We start from the raw sequence: 20,484 nt of genomic DNA, 5'->3' as shown, positions 1-20,484 counted from the left end.
AGAGAGAGAGAGAGAGAGAGAGAGATAGAGAGAGAGAGAGAGAGAGAGAGAGAGAGAGAGAGACCTTAACGCTGTGTTTTAATACGGCTGGACGCACTCCATGTCCGGCTTAAAAAGTGGGGGGGACAAAATGAGTCTTGACGAAAAGTGGGGGGTACATGTACCCCCCATCCCCCCCGTAATCGACGTCTATGCATGCCATTGAACATATTTCTTGAGTCTATAAAAGGGGCTGCAGTACCAGTATCCAACAATGAAGTACTTATGAGGCTGTAGTTGAGGAAGCACTGTAAATAAAAATAATTAACACAAAATACTGTTGTTTTGCTTTCTTCCCTATCTTTTCCTCCATGTTCCTTTATCTCCCTCTTTTCTCTTGGTATCCCACACTTCACCTTTATCTTCCTCCTCTCCGTGTCCATCCTTGCCCTTCACCCACACTTTCCACCACCTCTTCTTCCTCTTGTCATCCTCCGTCTTGTACTTGAGTCTCCTCACAGGGTCGCTGGCGGTGCGCATGTTCAGGTTCTCAAAGTCCTGGTTGAGCATGAAGCTCCTCTCGATGAGCTCCGCCGACTCCTGCCAGTTTCTGAAACAGTCTGGACCCGAGACACAGATGTCCTGCGTTGCATTCTGGGACAGGACGGAGCCGTCAGGACGGAGGACCACAACTGTTGGCACCTCCCTCACCTTGAACATGGCCTGAAGCTCTCTGAAGAAAAAAGGAAAACAAACACACACACAAACACAAATTATTCCTATTGTAATGCAAAGTTTGATTCAAATTGGATTTGTGCTTAAAAGAATATCCTCATAAAGATTCAGAAACTCACACAAATACAGGTCAAATATACACATCCATTTACAAAAAGCATCAAAATGTATAGACTCTCTTTTCCTCTCCATCCACCTACTTCCGGTATGGGTCGTCAAAAGCCAGAAACAGAACCCGTTTGTTCAGCTCTTTGAGGACTCTCTCCTGCTGCTCTTCTGATTGGTCCAGGCTGGAAGAGAGGAGATGGAAATGGATATCTTGTGAATTATATAAAACGGTGCAAGCGTTGACTTGACAGACAAGGAGAGACAAGGAGACCTGACGTAGATGAGCACCAGCAGCTTGGGGTAGTCGATGTACGCCGGGTCTTTCAGTCTCTTGAAGAAGTCATTGAGAACAGGCAGGAACTCCATGCTCCGGTCACAGCCAGCGGACCCAAAGAACAGCAGCAGGATGCGGTTCTCCAGCATCCCCACGATCTCCCGCTCCGTGTTGAGTTCATCCTGGTCCCAGTTGTTCTCCACTAGAACTCGGTTTAGGAACAGGTCCACCATGATGAAAGAATGGGATGCCCTCTGTGGAGAAGGGAGGGTTACAACATACAGCCGTGGAAAAAATGAAGAGACTAGTCTGGATTTTTCTTCAATCTTCATCTCTACATTACTTCATGGAAATGCTCTTAATGACAATATTTTTGTTGTGAATTTGGTAGAAATGTGTCAGCAGTTGATAAAATAAAACCAAAATGTTCATTCTAATAATAATAATAATTGATAGGATTTATATAGCGCTTTTTTGGAGGTCACTCAAAGATGCTTATTCTACTCAAACATATGCCTATAAATAGTCAAACAAGAGACACTGAACATTTGGAGTGGTCTCTTAATTTTTTCCACGGCTGTAGATGTGTGATCCTCATGGCTCACGCCCGGATGCAAAGATGCAATTTTTTTAAATGTTGGATATCATTAAGGCGAGGTCATCTGAGATCTGTGCAGTTTTAACTTTACAGTAACTAATGATTTCCTATTTCAGAATCAGAAAAAACTTTATTTATCCCAAGAAGGGCAATTTAGTTCACAGTTCCAGTCTTGCAGTAAAAAAAATCATTTAAATAAAAACTATAAAAAGCAGTACGAGGTAGAAAATAACAAATCAACAGCAGTCCAACACACAAATTCAACTCACATTCATTTAAACTCAACCTGTCAGTAACAACCACCCAGCTATACTGGTGTGCTCTCCACCTACTCCTGACCCTTGTGATCATTCAGTAACCTGATGGTTGCAGGGATAAAAGAGTGTGAGTACCTCACTGTTCTTGCCTTGACTAAGTGATAGCGCCGCCCTGAGGGCAATAGTGTGAATTCCTCACTGACGATAAACCCCTTCTGGAGGTCGGCGGCGACAAAGACAAAGGCACCCTGCTGGAGGCAGGCAGCGGTGACGACCCACAGGTAGCCGGCATCGGCGAAGACGAACCCCTGCAGGAGGCCGGTGGCGGCGAAGATGAAGATGAGGGAACCCTTCTGGAGGCCGGCGAAGACGAAGGCACCCTTCTGGAGGCCGGCGAAGGTGAAGGCCCACAGGTAGCCGGCATCGACGAGGACGGACCCCCGCAGGAGACCGGCGAAGGCAGAACCACTCAGGCGGCCGGCCACGGCGAGGGCAGACCCCCTCTGCAGAACGGCCTAGGCGGAACCCCCAAGGACGCCAGCGGCCACCGTGACGGGTAGGGATGGGGATCGTTAATATTTATTGATATCGATACCTTTATCGATACGCCTTATCGATCCGGGTCTTTATCGATACTTTTCTATTATTATTATTATTATATATATTTTGAAGAACATTTTATTTTTGGTTTTAAAAAAAATCAAGTGTATACTATCTATGAAACAAATATATAAATGTCCGCACTTGTTGGTTAATGTATTGTCTACTGTCACTTTTCATCATGTTTTAGTGATTAGGAAAATATTTAGGAAATAAATAATTGTATTTTAAATTCAGTTACATTTTTAATAAATATTGGCATCAGTAGTTTAATTATATATTTTAAAATGATGAGAGCACTATACAACTGTATTACTCATGTTTCTCGCCAAAAACTCAATTTCCCATTCCTTTACGTTACACTTGAACGCATCATGATAACCTAATAGTCGTTTTACTGAGCCATCCTGAACACATCATCACGCAGCACGTCTGAAAACTTTGTTTACTTTTTAAGCTAACTAGCTTGTATGCTGCCGACTACAACACTGATTTCACAATTGGATTACTATTTTTAACCGACGGGACAAGAAGCTACACAGTCTGTGTGTGTGCGTTTACCGCTGGTACTTTGTGGATGATGAAGACGGGCCCGTTTGTGGTGCAGCGGCAGCAGCAGCAGAAGCAGGAGGAGGAGGAGACAGAGTCTTTTCAATCCGGAGACAGTCAAAGGTCCTGCATTTGGCCTTTATTTGATGCACAATGCTGAGGTGCTTGGCCATTGAGGTTGTATTCCCCCCTTTACAAGAAATGATTTTGCAACATAAGTTGCATGTCGCTTCTGCTTTATCTTCGAGCTTGGTAAAATAAAACCAAACCATAGACCTTTTCGCCCGTTCAGCCATCCTCGCGAGCGAAGTTAACTGCCAGACTTCACTTGTTTTACTTTTAATACCTGTTTGCATTTCATTCAGCAGTGATTGGTTTGATTTGATTTAAATGCCGTGACGCGACTCGAGGGACACACAAATGCGTTACAGGACCTATGGGAGAAAAAAAAACGACTAGACTCGATAGTGGTATTGATAAGCCCAAACGTTATTGATTTTTGGGTTTTGAAAAAAGTGGAACCGGGTCCTTGATAGAACCGGGTTTTGATCCCCATCCCTAGTGACGGGGGCGGACCCCTTTCGGAGGGAGGCGAGGCAGAGGGCGGTCCCCCTCAGGCAGGAGCGAAGGGCGGTCGCCCTCTGGCAGGAGCTAAGGGCGGTCCCCCTCGGGCAGGGGCAGGGGGCAAGACCCCTCGGGCAGGGACAGGGGGCTGGGCCCCTCGGGCGGCAACAGGGGACTGGGCCCCTCGGGAGGCAACAGGGGACTGGGGCACCTTCTGGGGCAGGTAGCTAGCATGCTGGGACTCCTGCGGTTGGTTGGGCGCCTTCTGGAGCTTGTAGCTAGCGTGCTGGTTGCTGGGGCCCGGGACCTGAAGCTTGTTGCTTGAAGCCTGGGGCTGGAGCTTGTTGCTGGAAGCCTGGGGCTGGAGCTTGCTGCTGGAGGCCGGTGACTGGAACTTGCTGCTGGAAGCCGGAGACTGGAACTTGCTGCTGGAGGCTGGAGGCTGGAGCTTGTTGCTGGAAGCAGGACACCGGAGTTTGTTGCTGGAGGCCGGTGACTGGAGCTTGTTGCTCCAGTCTTTTCAATCCGGAGACAGTCAAAGGTCCTGCATTTGGCCTTTATTTGATGCACAATGCTGAGGTGCTTGGCCATTGAGGTTGTATTCCCCCCTTTACAAGAAATGATTTTGCAACATAAGTTGCATGTCGCTTCTGCTTTATCTTCGAGCTTGGTAAAATAAAACCAAACCATAGACCTTTTCGCCCGTTCAGCCATCCTCGCGAGCGAAGTTAACTGCCAGACTTCACTTGTTTTACTTTTAATACCTGTTTGCATTTCATTCAGCAGTGATTGGTTTGATTTGATTTAAATGCCGTGACGCGACTCGAGGGACACACAAATGCGTTACAGGACCTATGGGAGAAAAAAAAACGACTAGACTCGATAGTGGTATTGATAAGCCCAAACGTTATTGATTTTTGGGTTTTGAAAAAAGTGGAACCGGGTCCTTGATAGAACCGGGTTTTGATCCCCATCCCTAGTGACGGGGGCGGACCCCTTTCGGAGGGAGGCGAGGCAGAGGGCGGTCCCCCTCAGGCAGGAGCGAAGGGCGGTCGCCCTCTGGCAGGAGCTAAGGGCGGTCCCCCTCGGGCAGGGGCAGGGGGCAAGACCCCTCGGGCAGGGACAGGGGGCTGGGCCCCTCGGGCGGCAACAGGGGACTGGGCCCCTCGGGAGGCAACAGGGGACTGGGGCACCTTCTGGGGCAGGTAGCTAGCATGCTGGGACTCCTGCGGTTGGTTGGGCGCCTTCTGGAGCTTGTAGCTAGCGTGCTGGTTGCTGGGGCCCGGGACCTGAAGCTTGTTGCTTGAAGCCTGGGGCTGGAGCTTGTTGCTGGAAGCCTGGGGCTGGAGCTTGCTGCTGGAGGCCGGTGACTGGAACTTGCTGCTGGAAGCCGGAGACTGGAACTTGCTGCTGGAGGCTGGAGGCTGGAGCTTGTTGCTGGAAGCAGGACACCGGAGTTTGTTGCTGGAGGCCGGTGACTGGAGCTTGTTGCTGGAAGCCTGGGGCTGGAGCTTGCTGCTGGAGGCCGGTGACTGGAACTTGCTGCTGGAAGCCGGAGACTGGAACTTGCTGCTGGAGGCTGGAGGCTGGAGCTTGTTGCTGGAAGCAGGACACCGGAGTTTGTTGCTGGAGGCCGGTGACTGGAGCTTGTTGCTGGAAGCAGGACACCGGAGTTTGTTGCTGGGGGCCGGTGACTGGAGCTTGTTGCTGGAAGCAGGACACCGGAGCTTGTTGCTGGAGGCCGGTGGCTGGAGCTTGCTACTGGAGGCCGGAGAATGGAACTGGAGCTTGCTGCTGGAGGCCGGAGAATGGAACTGGAGCTTGTTGCTGGAGGTTTGGGATGGTGTGCTAATAAATTCCTCTGCCCAGTCAGGCAGCAATTTACGCAGCCAAGGTCTAGAACCAACCTCCTTGCGGGCTGACAAAAGGACCTCCGCTCTCTCCACACAGTCCACCGCATACTTAAAGTCATTTTTCAGGTAGGTGAGAATATACGTCACCTCCCTCAACTCCAGTGCAAAGTGTGTGTCTGCTGGGTTCATTTTTGGTCAGATTGTACTGTCAGGGTTTCAGGGAAAAGACAGACAAGAACCCAATTGCAGGACACAGGAAACAGTTCAGATTCAAAAATAGATTTTTATTAAGTGGATGACAAACCAGGTAGTAAGACAGCGTGGAAAAAAAAGTCCAGTTGGGGCAGGCAAAAGGGAAAGTCCAACAACAGGTCGGAACACGAACAGGCAAGCAGGATCGGAACACAGGATGAAATCCGAAAGCTGGGTGAACACACAAAGACATCTGACAATCTGGCAACTGACTGAGGGAACTGAACTGAGATATATACTGGGGCTGATTAACTGATGAGGAGCAGGTGAGTGTGGGGCAGACCAGGTGAATGTAATTAACAGGGAGTGCAGAGCAGGGAGTGGCCGGGTCTGAAATGACATGAGTTAGAAAGGAAACCAGGAAAACAGACATATGAAAACAAAATAAATACTGGCTGAAGTTGTGACAAAACTCATGTTTCGGTATCACTTAACAATAAGGTTACATTAATTAACTGTAAGTAATGCTTAGTTAATGATATTAACGGTTAGTTCATGCTTATTAAGCTTTAACAAACTGCTTAATGCTTAGTTACTAATGATTAGTTAAAGGTCACATATTATGCTAAATGCACTTTTTAAATGTGTTCTAACATATCCATGGGGCCAAGGTGTGCCGAGAGACTGCCAAAATATCAAAAAAATAACAATCTCTCCTTTTCTCACTGTCCCCCTTTCTGAAACCCCCACCCCTCCCCCCCAATATACTCCAGTCAGAATTCTCGCCGACTATTACGTAATAGTCGGCACAGCCACATCCCCATATTTTCTTTATATGTCCATGCTTCCGATGCTTCCCCCCCACATTAGTAACCAGAAATTTCCACCGTGCAGTGGTCTATGATAACCCCACCCCCCCATTTCTTATTGGTCCACGGCCCCGAGATCCCGTGCCCGAGATCCCATGAGATCGTCTTGAAAATTTTCCGAGGGACAGCCATGTTGCTTTCCCCGCTAAGCGACAAGATGCCCATAGCCTACAGCCTGAATGTTACATACACCAACACAGAATGCTTTTGCTCATACTCCACTAATTTATCTTAAAGCGGACCTATGATGCTTTTTGACTTTTATGACCTATAAACGTTGTTATGATGATTCATAGTCATGCTTAACCATACTAAATTATCAAATAATGACTTACATGCATTTCGACGTATTCCCTGCTGACCGTCTGGGGTGTCTGTGCAGAGCACTAAACACTATTCTAGCCAGTCGAGAAGTCACGTGTTCAAAGCGGTCTACCCTTCCGTAACTTTGTGACGTCGCATGTAACTTTGTGAAGTCACCACGCGGATGTTTCCATGTATGGTAATGCTGTCACTTCCCTGTTCGCGTCTGCCTCGCGCCCTTATAGGTCCATGCTCGCGCTTCCCGCCACTGAAAGTGTTCCGGAAGAAAGGTAACCAATCACAACGGAGTGGGGTTTGCAGGAGGGGGGGGGGGGAGGGGAGCGGAGATGGCCGATCACAGGCGGAGGGAGCGGAGATTGCCGAAGCACACACACTCAAGTGTTGACAGGACGTGCTGGATCGCCAAAATAAGAGAAAGAGCTTCCCGAAAATCTACATAGTTTTTTGTGATGTGATTCGTGTCAGGTTGCTCTATAGCAGTGTAAAACAAGAAATTAAGACCAGAAAAGTAGTATAATAGATCCTCTTTAACCACAGCAGTCTATGCCTACAACGGATAGGAAGCTACTTGTGGGTTTTTGCAAACAGTGAAACTGAAAGAAATGTTTTTATTGGTATTTTTGCCTGACTGGTGTATAGCTATTTAGCTTTGGGACAAGCATTCAGCTTTTGCTCATCAAAACATAATTCTATTACCCACACCAGTCTGGAAATGCCTCGTTTTTAACAGGACAAAGGATTGTAACTTAATAGTGTGGAAGTCAATTTTGAAGATATTTTTTTCACTCATTTGTGTGGTATTTTTAGCCGGTAGCTCACAGGCTAGCTTCGAGACAAGCACTGAGATTTTGGTCATAAAAACATAATTCTTTTACCCACACCAGTCTGGAAATGCCTCGTTTTTAACAGGACAAAGGATTGTAACTTAATAGTGTGGAAGTCAATTTTGAAGATATTTTTTTTCACTCATTTGTGTGGTACTTTTAGTTTATTTTATCGTCTGAGTCTTATTTTTAGCATTAGCGCCCATGTAGCTTCTGTTGTAGCACCAAGTTTTGCTCATAACACGCTGTTTATACTCCCCACAGCAGTCTGAAAATGACTCGTTTTTAACATGACAAAGGATGTGAAGATATCAAACTTTGAAGCTACTGTTTTCACTGGTTTTAATCATGTCAGGTCATGTCAAACTGTTCTATTAGCTTAGCTCCGGCCCGGAGCCACTGTGTTCGCAGTCACGACTCACGTAGTGTCTCTCTAGTATCGCGAGAGCACGGCAGAGACGGTGGGAGAGCCCCATGGCCATATAAAGAAAGCCCGGCAGAGAGGTGGGAGGGGCCAGCCAGATCGCACAAATATAGGTCATCCTGAGACCAGAAGACAATCAGGGTATAGAGCAGGGTTTCTCAACGGGGGCGGTACCGCCCCCTGGGGGGCGTTCGTACAACCTAGGGGGGCGCTGGGACCAGGCTGGGACACGAGAGCTTTTTTTTTTTTTATAAATATATTTTAAACTTTCTTAAAAATCTTATAAATCTTTTGACTGCAAAAATAGGTTACCTGAAATAAACAGCCTATTTTAACTTTTCATGTTTCTAACCCCTTGACCTCTTTTTAACTATTCTCTCCAATGTTCTGCGGTCTGCTGACTGTCACAGCCTTAGAAAAGAGAAGGCTCTGCAGACAGCCAATCAGAGGTCTTTGAGTCAGAACAACCAGCCAATCAAAGCCTTAGCGGCAGAGGAATCAGCCAATCACAGACTAGTATAATGACGTTTACTGATATTGCTAATGCTAATGCTAGCGCAGCGAGATTCAAACTTAAACTAACTATTGTCTCTGAGGTGGAGAAAACACAGAGTAATCAGCCAAAGCATGGAGTTAACTAACACACAAGCAGAACCATGTTAAAGACACAACCCTCATATGTTGGAGAGGGACGATATACTAAAGGCTGTGCACCGCGAGAGGCTCACTGAAGCCCTGTACAGCAGCCCTATAACAGCAGCAAAGCACAGCTACGTCATGAGCGCTAGTTAGGCCTCGTGCACGTTCTGTTTCGTGATTGGTTGAACAGTTAACGGTTATTCACCTCATAATTAATACAATGTGCATGCTGTTCACGTGATGTGCACCTGTGTTTTTCCATTATAAAATGACATGTTGTTACCTACGTTCAATGTTTCTATTGATTAAAAAGAAAAAATAGATTACAACCAATGCTGATAGTGTTTTTTCTTTTTATGCAACCAGCCACCTGACAGTGGGTTAAATCTGCCTATCATAGAACAGGCTCATATTGGGATTTTTTTTAAATAATTCTTATAAGAAACCAAAACAGCACAGAAAATATGTTTTATTGTTGATAGAGGATGTAGCCAAAACATATTCTTAATTGTGTGTGTGTGTGTTTGTGTTTTTTTTTTTTTTTGGGGGGGGCAGGGAGGGGGGGGGGCGCTAGAGTATCTCGGTAAGGTTAGGGGGGCGTTTGCTCAAAAAAGGTGGAGAACCACTGGTATAGAGGCTTGCTACAATAAATGATCTGAACGGGTTTTTCAGCAAACATCTAAAAAAATAAGTATTAGGGACTACTTAGACCATATAAAATTGACAGCAAAGTGCATAATATGTTACCTTTAATGTTTGGTTAGGCATCACCTATGCTTAGTTAACTAATGCTTGGTTAAGCATTAATTAAGCATAATGGTTAGTTAATAGTTAAGGCTTATTAAGCATTTCCTAAGCATTTTGGTTAGTTAATGATGATTTAATGTTTAGTATGCATTAACTAAGCGTTCATTGGTGTACCCTTATTGTAAAGTGTTACCCATGTGTTCTATGTCTCTTTCTGCACTTTCAATTGGCATTCTGGTTGAGCGACTTTCCTCCTTCACACAACATATCTGTTTGTAAAGAGTACTCTCAAAAGCCCGAAAGACATCTCAAAGAAATAGAGAATCATTCCTCCCAGCCATCTGACTGTACCAAATCAAGCCTTCAAAGCAGGGTTGAGCAAGGTTGTGTACATGAACAAGAACACTATATCTACTGTAAACTTGAATAAACACATTATCTGTGCTCTGTGCTTACATCATATTAGCACCAAATAGAGACTCTAGAAATGTATTAGTAAACCTCTTCTTTTATTGGAGTTCAATTCCAGTGCAGATGCAGGTCTGCACTGTTATCCCGAATTATCTGGATGAAGAGTCATGGTTATTGCTTGATTGACTGAGTTATGTGTTGCAAAAGGAGAAACACTGAAAATATATAGGCTTGGGAATCTAACCACCACCTCTGTATTTTAAAAAGGTCACAACAGTTTTGGGTAGCTGCTACTCATTGACCGTACATTTTTGTGTGGCGCCAAGGACATCCAGTCTCCAAGCTTCAGTTAATGTAGTCAACAGTCATTGTAAATTATGTTGACTACATTAACACAACAGGCCAGCCAGGCTTCAGCAAACACTCAGCCTCATATGGAAAACTGTTCTCCAAGAGCAGACTTACAGTATGGCTGCCTGAGAACCACAAAACATACAAGAAAATATATTTCAGATATAAAGAAATACAGTTCAGGCAAAATAAATAGTATCTTTTTTTTAAATCTCTTTCAACCAGCCTGTATTTCACTGGCGCAGCAGGCGCTGTGGGCAGTGGGCTGTGAATTGACAGCGATAGCCTCACAAATTAGATTTGGCTTTCCTGGCTCTGAGCCGTGGCAGATCCATTTGAGACTACAACTCTGGACTGGCTTCTTCCAAGGCTGATGTAGAAGAAATATATATGTTTGAAATGGAGCGACATTGCAACTTACCTGGGGTAGGAAGGTAGGGGGGGGGGGGGGTTCACTGAAAGACTCTGAGAGGTCAGTGTCTATATCCTATATTTGGAAAAAGGTATCTCACAGTCGTCCGGTCTATCGTAACTGACACATGCTAGACACTGCCTTGCTTTGTTAGTAGAACATTTTAAAAAAAGCCATCAATCCTTCCACCTGCAGTGGCAGCTGCATATACCAAAAGTAATTTAGCTCACCTTGAAACTCCTCGACTCCTATGAGGAAAGAAATATATCCAGTTCCTCCTCTCTTTCAGCCATTGTATTGTTTCTTTGATTTTCTTCTTCTTCTCTGCCTTTAAATCCTGCAGCGTTTGTTATTTTAGTGAAACCTTTCACTGCCTCTTCACTCCTCTATCTGTAATTCCTTTACACGGCACTCTGTGGTTCACTGAGGGAGATTACAGATAGCTGGAGGTGTGGCAGTGCTGTGTGTGTGTGTGTGTGTGTGTGTGTGTGTGTGTGTGTGTGTGTGTGTGTGTGCATGTGTGTTTCTGTCTGCTTGAGGACTGAGGGGCCTGAAAGTCCAGATCAGCAGCAGAAATTGTATTACTTAAAGAGAAAAAAAGGTTTGGGGGGGAGGGAGGGAGGAAAGGAAGGATGAAGAAATAGGACAAAGTGGATTGCAAAGATAAGATTGACATGTGGGTTAAACAGTGGAAAGGCAGACAGACCACAAACAAAGTAAAAAGAAGGCACATATAAGCGTCAAGCCATTCCTCCTAAGCCCGAAGCCAAATGCTGCTAGGTTTATCATTACTCCTTGAGAATCATGTTTGGTTTGCATCAAGTTATTAAGGCCAGACAGCCTGGATGCAGAGTGTCAAGGAAATGAGTTGAGACAGGCGATAGTTTGAGTCAAGCCGGGTTATAGTAAACCCCCAGCAGCTACAGTAGAAAGTGGTTATTGATCTGCAGGCTAATCTCAGATAAGGCTGAGGTAAATATAGAGCTAGAGAGAGAGAGAGAAAGAGAGGGAGATCCAATAGGATTAGTCTGAGCCACACAGGCGTGTGCCACCACACATGGATGCATTGCACACACAGACACACACACGCACTCACACACACACACAGGCCCTTGTGTGGCATTATAAACATGAACACGCATGGGGAAAAAACACATACACAAGACACATCTTGTCATGTGACCTACTGAATAGGCTCAATAACTGTTGGACCAATTGCCATTGATTCCGTTACAGGCATTCATGTCGCCCACAGGAGATAAAATGTAGTAGTAGCTGTTATGGAGGTCATTTTAGCCAGTTACTCGTGAGTATGGAAGTTTCAGGAGACCAAAATGCCTTAAGCATAAGTATTTATTGCAACCTGGCTGGGAAGAAACATTATAGAAGCACCAGTGAAACAGTGTCATTTCATTCAATTCACTTCCTATGAAGTGTCCCATAACATCATAATGCCACACACACAATTTACAGCCTGAAAGCATAACGGCATGTCCAAATAAGGTTATATTATAAGTAGGCCTATGTCTGTACTTTCTAGATGAAACCATACACAAGTAACTATGGTTACTCAAGCGAACATCTCATCAAATTGCTCCATTGTAATGTAGTGTTTGTTAACGGTTTGTTTGGTTTAAAACGGTTGTATGAGGTAACGGTTTAAAACGGTTGTATGTTATTGTTGTTATTCTCGCTACTCTGACGTCCTCGCCACTGCTCTGTCGTCCAATCAAACCTCTGCGCCGTCTGCGGCGTCCGGCGCATAGTCACAATTTTCAGTTGGTACGCGGCGGGGCTCTGCGGGGGTCTGAGGCCACCGCACAGGCTCTCTGCGGCTCTGCGGAGGCTCTGCGCACGCGGTACCGCACAAGTATAAATCAGGCTTTATCGTGCTTCTCTAGCCGCGTGATGTGAGCTTCGAGATTTTCAGTTAGGGGCCTGGCTAAACAAGGTTAACTGTAGTTGACTTGACATGAATCAATCGTGTTTTTCTTCATTACATGATTCATTCTTGTCCATAATACCTGATTAGAAGAACATTCTGATCAACTATACACGTGCATGTTAATCCAATGAGAAGTGGGTTAATCAAACAGCAGGTCTGTCGCAGCATGTTCTGGCAAGGTAATTACAAGCAAGTTAGAGCAAAGATAGATGCATAGCTTAAAATATAGCATGTGATTTATCTGCCTCTATAAATTACGAATCTACTATATGTATTTAGGTTCATATCATGCAATATTTGAAGCAGTTTCTTATTTTTATTTTTTTGTTGAATTTATCAAACACATGTTCATCTACATTAAGTTGAGTAACTCTGTGCCTGGAGCAGGTGCTGCGGTGGCACTTCACCCAGCTGGACGTGGACCTCAGTGGGCAGCTGAGCGAGCGAGAGGCGCGGCGGCCGCTACGGAGGTTTCTGCGTCGCAGGCTCAAGCCGCGACGATGTGCCAAGAAGTTCAGCCAGTATGACCGGGACGAAGACAGGGGGCTAACCATGGAGGAACTAAGGGCCTGTCTGGGACTATGAGAGGTGTGTGTGTGTGTGTGTGTGTGTTACTATGCTTACTTAAAATATAAATATTGCTCATGTTTTTAACATTTTAAAACTGCTTATCTTCTTTTATTGAACCAGAAATACAACTGAACTCTAGCTGCAGTCCCCATCCTCTGAGATGACATGTGTCCCTGCAATACATGGTAAGTTAATTTAATTTGGTTGATCTAGTGTCAAAAGTACACACATAGAAACATTGAGGATTAGTTATTTAGCTTGAATGCAGTATTAAAATGTTTTAGTCATATTATGTGGTAATTTTTTGTATATGAAGCCTTGTTAGCTGATTTCCACCAATTTTCTCTGCTTAATGTTTGATATTGCATTGTACTGTTTATACACACCACTCATCATCACCTTTTTCATAATACCAAAATAAGTGCTTTAGCAATTCAATGGACATTCAGGTGCATCTACCAAAATCCTTATTCCATGAGGTTTAAGCTATAATCAAAATTAAAACAAAAGAAAGGTCTGACATATTTCACTTTGAGTAATGAATCTGGAACTCACTTTTGAATGGACTTTTCCGTGCTTTTCTAATATTTGTAGATGCACCTGTTATCCCTACAGATCTGAACATGATTTGAGATGTCACACCTGATTGTCCCAGTGCCCATGCAAACGTATCTAGCTTTGAGGATGTGTTACAGTAAAGTGCTTAGACAGGAGAGCCTTTGGTTTCAGACTTCTAAACAGATGGCCAGTTCTGTTTACTGAGTGCACATACAGAAGAACAAGATGTTGATAAATCAAATATAATAGTTTTGACCAGTTCCTTTCTCTCAATTGATAGTTATTTAACACCTTTATAATTCATTGTTCATTCTTCTTATACTTTGATGTTCTGATAGGGATAGGGATAGTGACATGTGCATTAATGTGTTCCAGATTGATAAGGAGTTCCACCACATATCAACCGGTCCTCTAGTTTCTACATTCTTTGCTGCTCTCGACCAGATCTCCCCGCGCCTGATGGAGATATCTCTATGTAAAGGTGGAGCAGCTGGAGAAATGGTGCATATTTACAAGGTGTGTATTGAAAAGGGTTGATCTATTTAGTGTTCAGTTTTAAACATCCTTAATAATATTGACTATTTGAATATATTTTGTTCAGTGCTGGGCAGAAGTCATGAATTCAAGCACATATAAATGAAAATGTTATGTATTTTATCCCACAGGACACAGACACAGAGGCCAGTGCTTCCATGGTGCAAACTGCTGGGAGTGTCTTACAGAAGGAGGGTGTGGAGCCTGGAGATGACCCAGACCAGAGGACAGCGGCGTCCTGTTTGAATGTGTGAGTCCTCATTCATTTGGGCAATATTGGGCTTTAACATGAGCTATCCACCAGAGCGCAAATTAACTTTTGGAGGGATGCAGAAGATTCTTCTGAATCTGGATGGGCAGAGGTACAATTCCTAAAAAAATAAGCTCATTGAGTAAATTTGCTCTACAATGTATGGTTTTATTAGTTTGTGCTTTTAAGTTTAAAATGCTAATTCATACAAATGTTCCGAAGGACCGAGAATGTTGGTCAGGTTGACATTTCTTTGTTGGGCAGACTGGCATCTCTACGGTAGTATTAGGGCCAAGAGGGGGGAAAACATTTGCATAAGGATTATTTTGTCTTTCATTATGCACAAAGTCGAAATAAAAATGAATTGTTTGCCTTATGACCATTGCAAAGATGAAAACGTTTGGGTTTAAATAACGTTTTACTTAAGAGTTATTGATACCAGAAGTTCAGAACATTGTATTTCGGCTTTTTTATCGTCATTGTATTTTCTTTTGTCAACATTTCGACTTTTATCGACTTGAGGTGCTAGTTTTCTCTCTATCTCCCATGGACCTAATACTCTTCCATACTTCTCTGTTAAAACTGTGATTAAATGCACATGCACATATTGCACATATTCCAGTCATGTACAGATCTTGCTGGGTGATATCTTACCTGTTTTTCCTATGGGCCAAGAATATTTTGTAGGTTACAGTGTCTCTTATTTAATTAATTAATTTATATATTTTTTTTTATTACATTTTGCACTTAGACCATACGAACTTGCAAATATTGTAAGTGTTGGAGCCATTTAGAGGTGTTTTATGTTTAATAGATTTAAGTAAATACATTTTTTGTTCATGGTTTAAATTATGATTTACTAATTACTAAGTGTAATGTCAAATGTTTATTCATATGTTTATTTATGCACTTGGTGGTGATTAGGTATTGGTGTCACCTGGGGAGTGAGGGGTGTTACCTCATTTAAGGGAGGAGAATGCCTGGCATTCAGGTTGGCAAGGCAGAGAGCCTACAGTTTTTTGACAGCGAGCTCTCGAGCGTTTAACACACTATTTCACATTGAAAAGTATTGTTTTTTGTGTATATTAAGAACCCTGTTTTGGCCGCAAATCGATGGCATTTTTTGGAGTTTTTCTGTTTATTATTTTTAGGAAAGTCAACCGGAGTTATTGTTTAAAATAAATCATTCTACACCAACGTAAACATCTCTCCGTGCGTGCTTATCCAAAGGACGTGTGTCAGACTATCTCTGCCTCAAAACTAAGAGGGCGAACAAAGGGTTTGCCGTTTCAGTAAGATTGTATGATCATTTTAATTTACCTTTACTAGTTGCAAATGTTTTGGTCAGAATATGTTTTGGATGCATTTGGGGGGGAAATGGGTATTGAGCTTTAACCTTAAATGGGGAAACGCCACTGCTTATGTGAAAACATTGTGTTAATGTAATCTGGTAAATTGTTTCTTGTAATGTTACTCTGTAGCAAAGTTGCATTGTGGGTAATATAGGCAAATGTTTTTATAAAGCTTGAATAAAATGTAAAATGAAATTGCATGTTGTCATTCTTTATGCACGTAGGGTCATTTAAAATGATTGAACCAAAGGAACTAAGAACAAACATTTAAATTCAAAAAGAAGCAAATGAGTTGAATGCATGTATTATCATTATGTTCTAATAACATGATTTGTTTACGTGGAATTTAGGTGTCGTGATAAAATTACATTGGTACAATGAAGTACAAACATTTAAATTCAACAAGATGCAAATTAGTTGAACGCATGTATTATCATTATGTTCTAATAACATGATTTGTTTATGTGGAATGTAGGTGATAAAATCATGTTGGTCCAACATGATTTGTTTATGTGGAATTTAGGTGATAAAATCATGTTGGTCCAATGAAGTACAAACATTTAAATTCAACTAGATGCAAATGAGTTGAATGAATATATTAAATAATATTATGTTCAACCCACACATGTATGATGTGTTCAAATAACATGATAAAGGTTAGTTGACATAACATGATTTGTTTACGTGGAATTTAGGTGTCGTGATAAAATCAAATAGATCCAATGATTTTTTTTTTGAGTGTACCTTAATCACGTTGTCTGTGCTCAGCACACACACACACACACTGCAAATCTTTTAGGGGCTCCAACTTTGGGTGCCAGGCTTATCTTGTTTTGGGTCTGAGCTTAACTGTACTAAACACTATGACCTTGGTTTCTAGTGAGAAGAGACCTCAGTGTCTTCAAACAGCAGAGCTATTTACAGACATATAAGACAGGCCATTAGTCATATTAATTGATAATAACTAGTCTCAAGAATGAAAATCCTTTAACAGTAACTTTCACTTCTATTGCTGTCATCAGATCAAAATGTATGATCAAATACCTGCAAATATAGTGGCACTCCCATCATCCTTAGCTGAACTGTGATGGGTGCTAAATAGCAAATGTCAGCGTGCTAGCACACTAAACTAGAATGGTAAACCTGGTTGAAATTGTCCCCTGCTCGTTTGCATGTTAGTGTGCAGATGTTAGCATTTCATCTGTTCAGCTTCAGTGAGTGCAGGGTCTTGTTTTGTGCGCCTCCACCGACATGCAACATTGTTGTTAAAAATAAACATTTACAAAATGATTTTACACATAGTCCATCCTGCGTAGAGGATAAACATGCACACCAGCTATGTTCTGAATAAAGTTATTTGAAGAATAACTTGTTAAACTAATAATAAATGATATGTCTGTATATAATATGTTTAATATTTTTCCTTTTATTCAATGATTTGATCTCTGTGTTAGGTGAAAGCATCATGAAACTAACAGTAGTCAGTGTAGCAAAATCCAGCTCCGCAGGTTAACACTAAATGAGGGATTATTAGAGTAAACACAGTGAGAGAGGAGGAGTAATGGTGGACTGCTGCAGCTCAAACTGACCATTATGTACTGGCAGGGCGGGCAAACACCAGCAGGCACTAATTAAAAGAAACGTCTCACTGGGCTGTTGGATGTTCAAGTCTGTGCTGAAATGAAACTGCTGTGTCCAAAAATATATAGGGGAGAACGGGGGAATCTGAGGCATCGGGTAATGTGAGCCACCCCCTGTATCTAAGCAACGGAAAACATTTGTGGTCATGTGAGATATATGTTTTCAAGCCCCTCTCATTTCCCCATGGCCCTGAAAGAGAGGACCACATGGTGCTGTGGTAAGCATGTTTTTTTCACCAAAATAGGTATTTTGCATGTAAAAGTAAATTTTCTTGCAGTCAACTTAATCAACTGTTGTGCCAAAGGAAATGTATTCACGTAGAAAAACTTCTATCATACGTGTTGATGAACTACCAACATATGAAACCATGTGATGCTGATAACTGAATATTAGCCTGAAATGCTAAGAGAGGTAGTTTTTTCTCAAATTGTGGTGGTGGGGGAAAGTGAGCCAAATGCTGTGGGGGAAAGTGAGCCACTGTCTCACTTTCCCCCACCATGAGGCACAAGTTAAGTTTAGTCTTAAACATATTTTAATGTAATATTACATTACATATGTTTTATTTTAATGGCATACACAATGTAGAAAAGCCATCATGCCAAGGAAATACACCAGGAAGACGACCTGGGGAAACCACAAGGAAAGAGCACCTTCTCATCTTTCCCTGTAACCTTCAGGGCTGGAATGTAGAGTAGGCCTAGGCTGTGTTCGGAAAGCCACACTAACGTCCTACTCATACTAATTTTGACTTCAATTTGAGTATGTGACGGTTGGGTATGCGAGTTTGGGTATGCGAGAAATTCCCGGATGAGTACTAACTTCTGACAACTGTAGGCTACGTGCAGTCATTCATAAACTCTTACAATAGATAAGAGATGAAGATAAATACCTAACAACATTAGAGTTACTAAGTGAAATGAGTGATGTGAGTCTGATAGTGGAGAGAGATCAGAACAGATCACTGTTTCACACACCACGGCTTGTCCAGCTCAAGCTCAACTGACTGACAGCTGAGTGCTGTGATGAGCCGGACAGAGAGCGTCAGAGGGATCCTCCGCCTCAAAACATAGGCCTAATTATAAAACAAGAGGTCTAAAACACAGATGATGAACACAGGACTGTATACATCTAGTTCAATATCTAACCTGTAGAGGGCGGTTATGCGCTTAACAGCGTCTAAACTGCCTGAATCTTATAAGAAGAAGAAGAAATTCTTCATCGCTTGAGTATACTTCAACTGAAAACGTTTCGACGCACCTCGCATACACAATCGATCTTTGAGTAGACAGTATGCAGTATATAGATGGTGAGTATGTAGGATGTAGAACGCTAGTATGGCTTTCCGAACACAGCCCTAGTTGTAGAGTATGACAGGCTGATGTTATAATCCAGTTGGGTCTTCTCCTGTGTTCTGAGTCCCAGGCTGTTCTCGCTGGTTCTGATTTTCCTATGCTTTGACCCCCAGACACTAGCTGGCTCTAAGGGTCCTGTGTTCTGACCCCCAGTCCTGTGTTCTGACCCCCAGACTGTGTTCTAATCTAACTGGTTCTATCTTTCATTTGAATCTTATTAAAACCTTTTGAATTATAATATGTTGTATTTGATTTTGTTCAGTTACTTTCAAGTGTTTAGAAAATTTGCTTTGCTTAATTGACCAAACCCCATCATTCTTTTACTAGTCCGACATTAGTTCTGGAATGTGTGGCTAGCTTTCAGGATTCTTACTGTTACAATATGTGTTGTTATGGTAGTTTCAGAGTGGAAAAAGTAAGTGGATCAGTTTACCCCACAGCTGGGGTAAAGTGAGCCACATGACAACTTTTTTTAAAACAATCATATTTTCACTGCCCTTTGTCTTGAAAAAATTCTGCTAATGCCCATTTCTAGGAAACATCCTGAATTAATGGGAAATGTGTAAATTTGAGTGATAAATCATTTAAGCTCCCTTAGAGGGGAGCAAATGTAAAAAGTGGCTCAGATTACCCCGTTCTCCCCTATATATATATTATTTTTTATGTTTAAGCCTTAAATGAACCTACAATGTGTGCAATCTCAGTGCTATCCTGGTGCTACCATGTACTTTTAACCGGGCTCAGAGGGGCCAACGCTCTATTATATCCTCTTAGTCCAAGCTGTCTGTGCTATATTCAGTAGAGACCAACCAAACGAGCCTTTCATTAAAAAAAGGTTTTATTCAATCTTTGGTAAAAAAAAAAAAAAAAAAGACGAAGACGAAGACGAAGAAAAAAGGAAAACAGAGGAGAAACAAAACATCAAAAGTTACTAAAAATATAAACTCATTTGCTTTTCTGATCTTCAACGAACAGAATGCAACAAGTGCTGCAAGTCTGGGTTAAAACGGCAATATGTGGTGAAACAGTAAAGCAACACAATGCTGTCATGAGAGAAAACAGATACATTCACAAGTGAAAAAATACACAAGGTGCTCAAGTTACAACCCTATGAACCGATTTAATTTACACACTGAAGACTCGCTAAACTAAACAGCAACGGTGTTTAGAATTTAGAAAACAGGTACCAAGGAGGTAAGGCAATGTGAAAGATGAGGAAAGTAAAATAAATTATAATAAAAAAATTATGAGACATTGCTTAGAGACATTTTAGAATTGGACTCAAAATCTTCTTAACCAATTCTGTAAAATGGTACACACATTTCAGTGATTCTTGAGAAACGGGACAATATTAGTCTTCCAATATTAACTGCTGTTATGTTTGAAAGTAAAAATATTTAAAATTGTAGATGTTATTAGGGATTAAGAATAGAATGTCTGGAGCACAATTATCCCCTTAAATTGAATTTGATAATTTTAATGTCAAATATATGACACTTGTTATCTTCTCACGATGTCCAAAACAGTTTATTGAATAAAACCTATTAAAAATGTACTTTAATTATTAAAAAT

General features: G+C 42.4%; 1 protein-coding gene across 1 annotated transcript; it reads right to left on the bottom strand.

Moving 5' to 3' along the window:
• Positions 1 to 336: 336 nt before the first annotated feature.
• On the bottom strand, positions 337 to 1,332 carry nxnl1 (nucleoredoxin like 1; the record flags this gene model as incomplete). Its single annotated transcript, XM_080030167.1, has 3 exons — positions 1,094 to 1,332; positions 915 to 1,004; positions 337 to 712 (listed from the first exon to the last, which is right to left on the bottom strand). Exons 1-3 carry the CDS (start codon positions 1,327 to 1,329, stop codon positions 337 to 339), a joined length of 702 nt encoding a protein of 233 aa, XP_079886293.1. The 5' UTR covers positions 1,330 to 1,332.
• Positions 1,333 to 20,484: the final 19,152 nt, after the last annotated feature.

This window comes from Ammodytes marinus (assembly GCF_949987685.1).
Source record: "Ammodytes marinus genome assembly, chromosome: 6".
NCBI classification, from domain to species: Eukaryota; Metazoa; Chordata; class Actinopteri; order Uranoscopiformes; family Ammodytidae; genus Ammodytes; species Ammodytes marinus.
The sequence above is the reverse complement of the archived record's forward strand: the minus strand, read 5'-3'. Positions and strand labels throughout refer to the sequence as shown.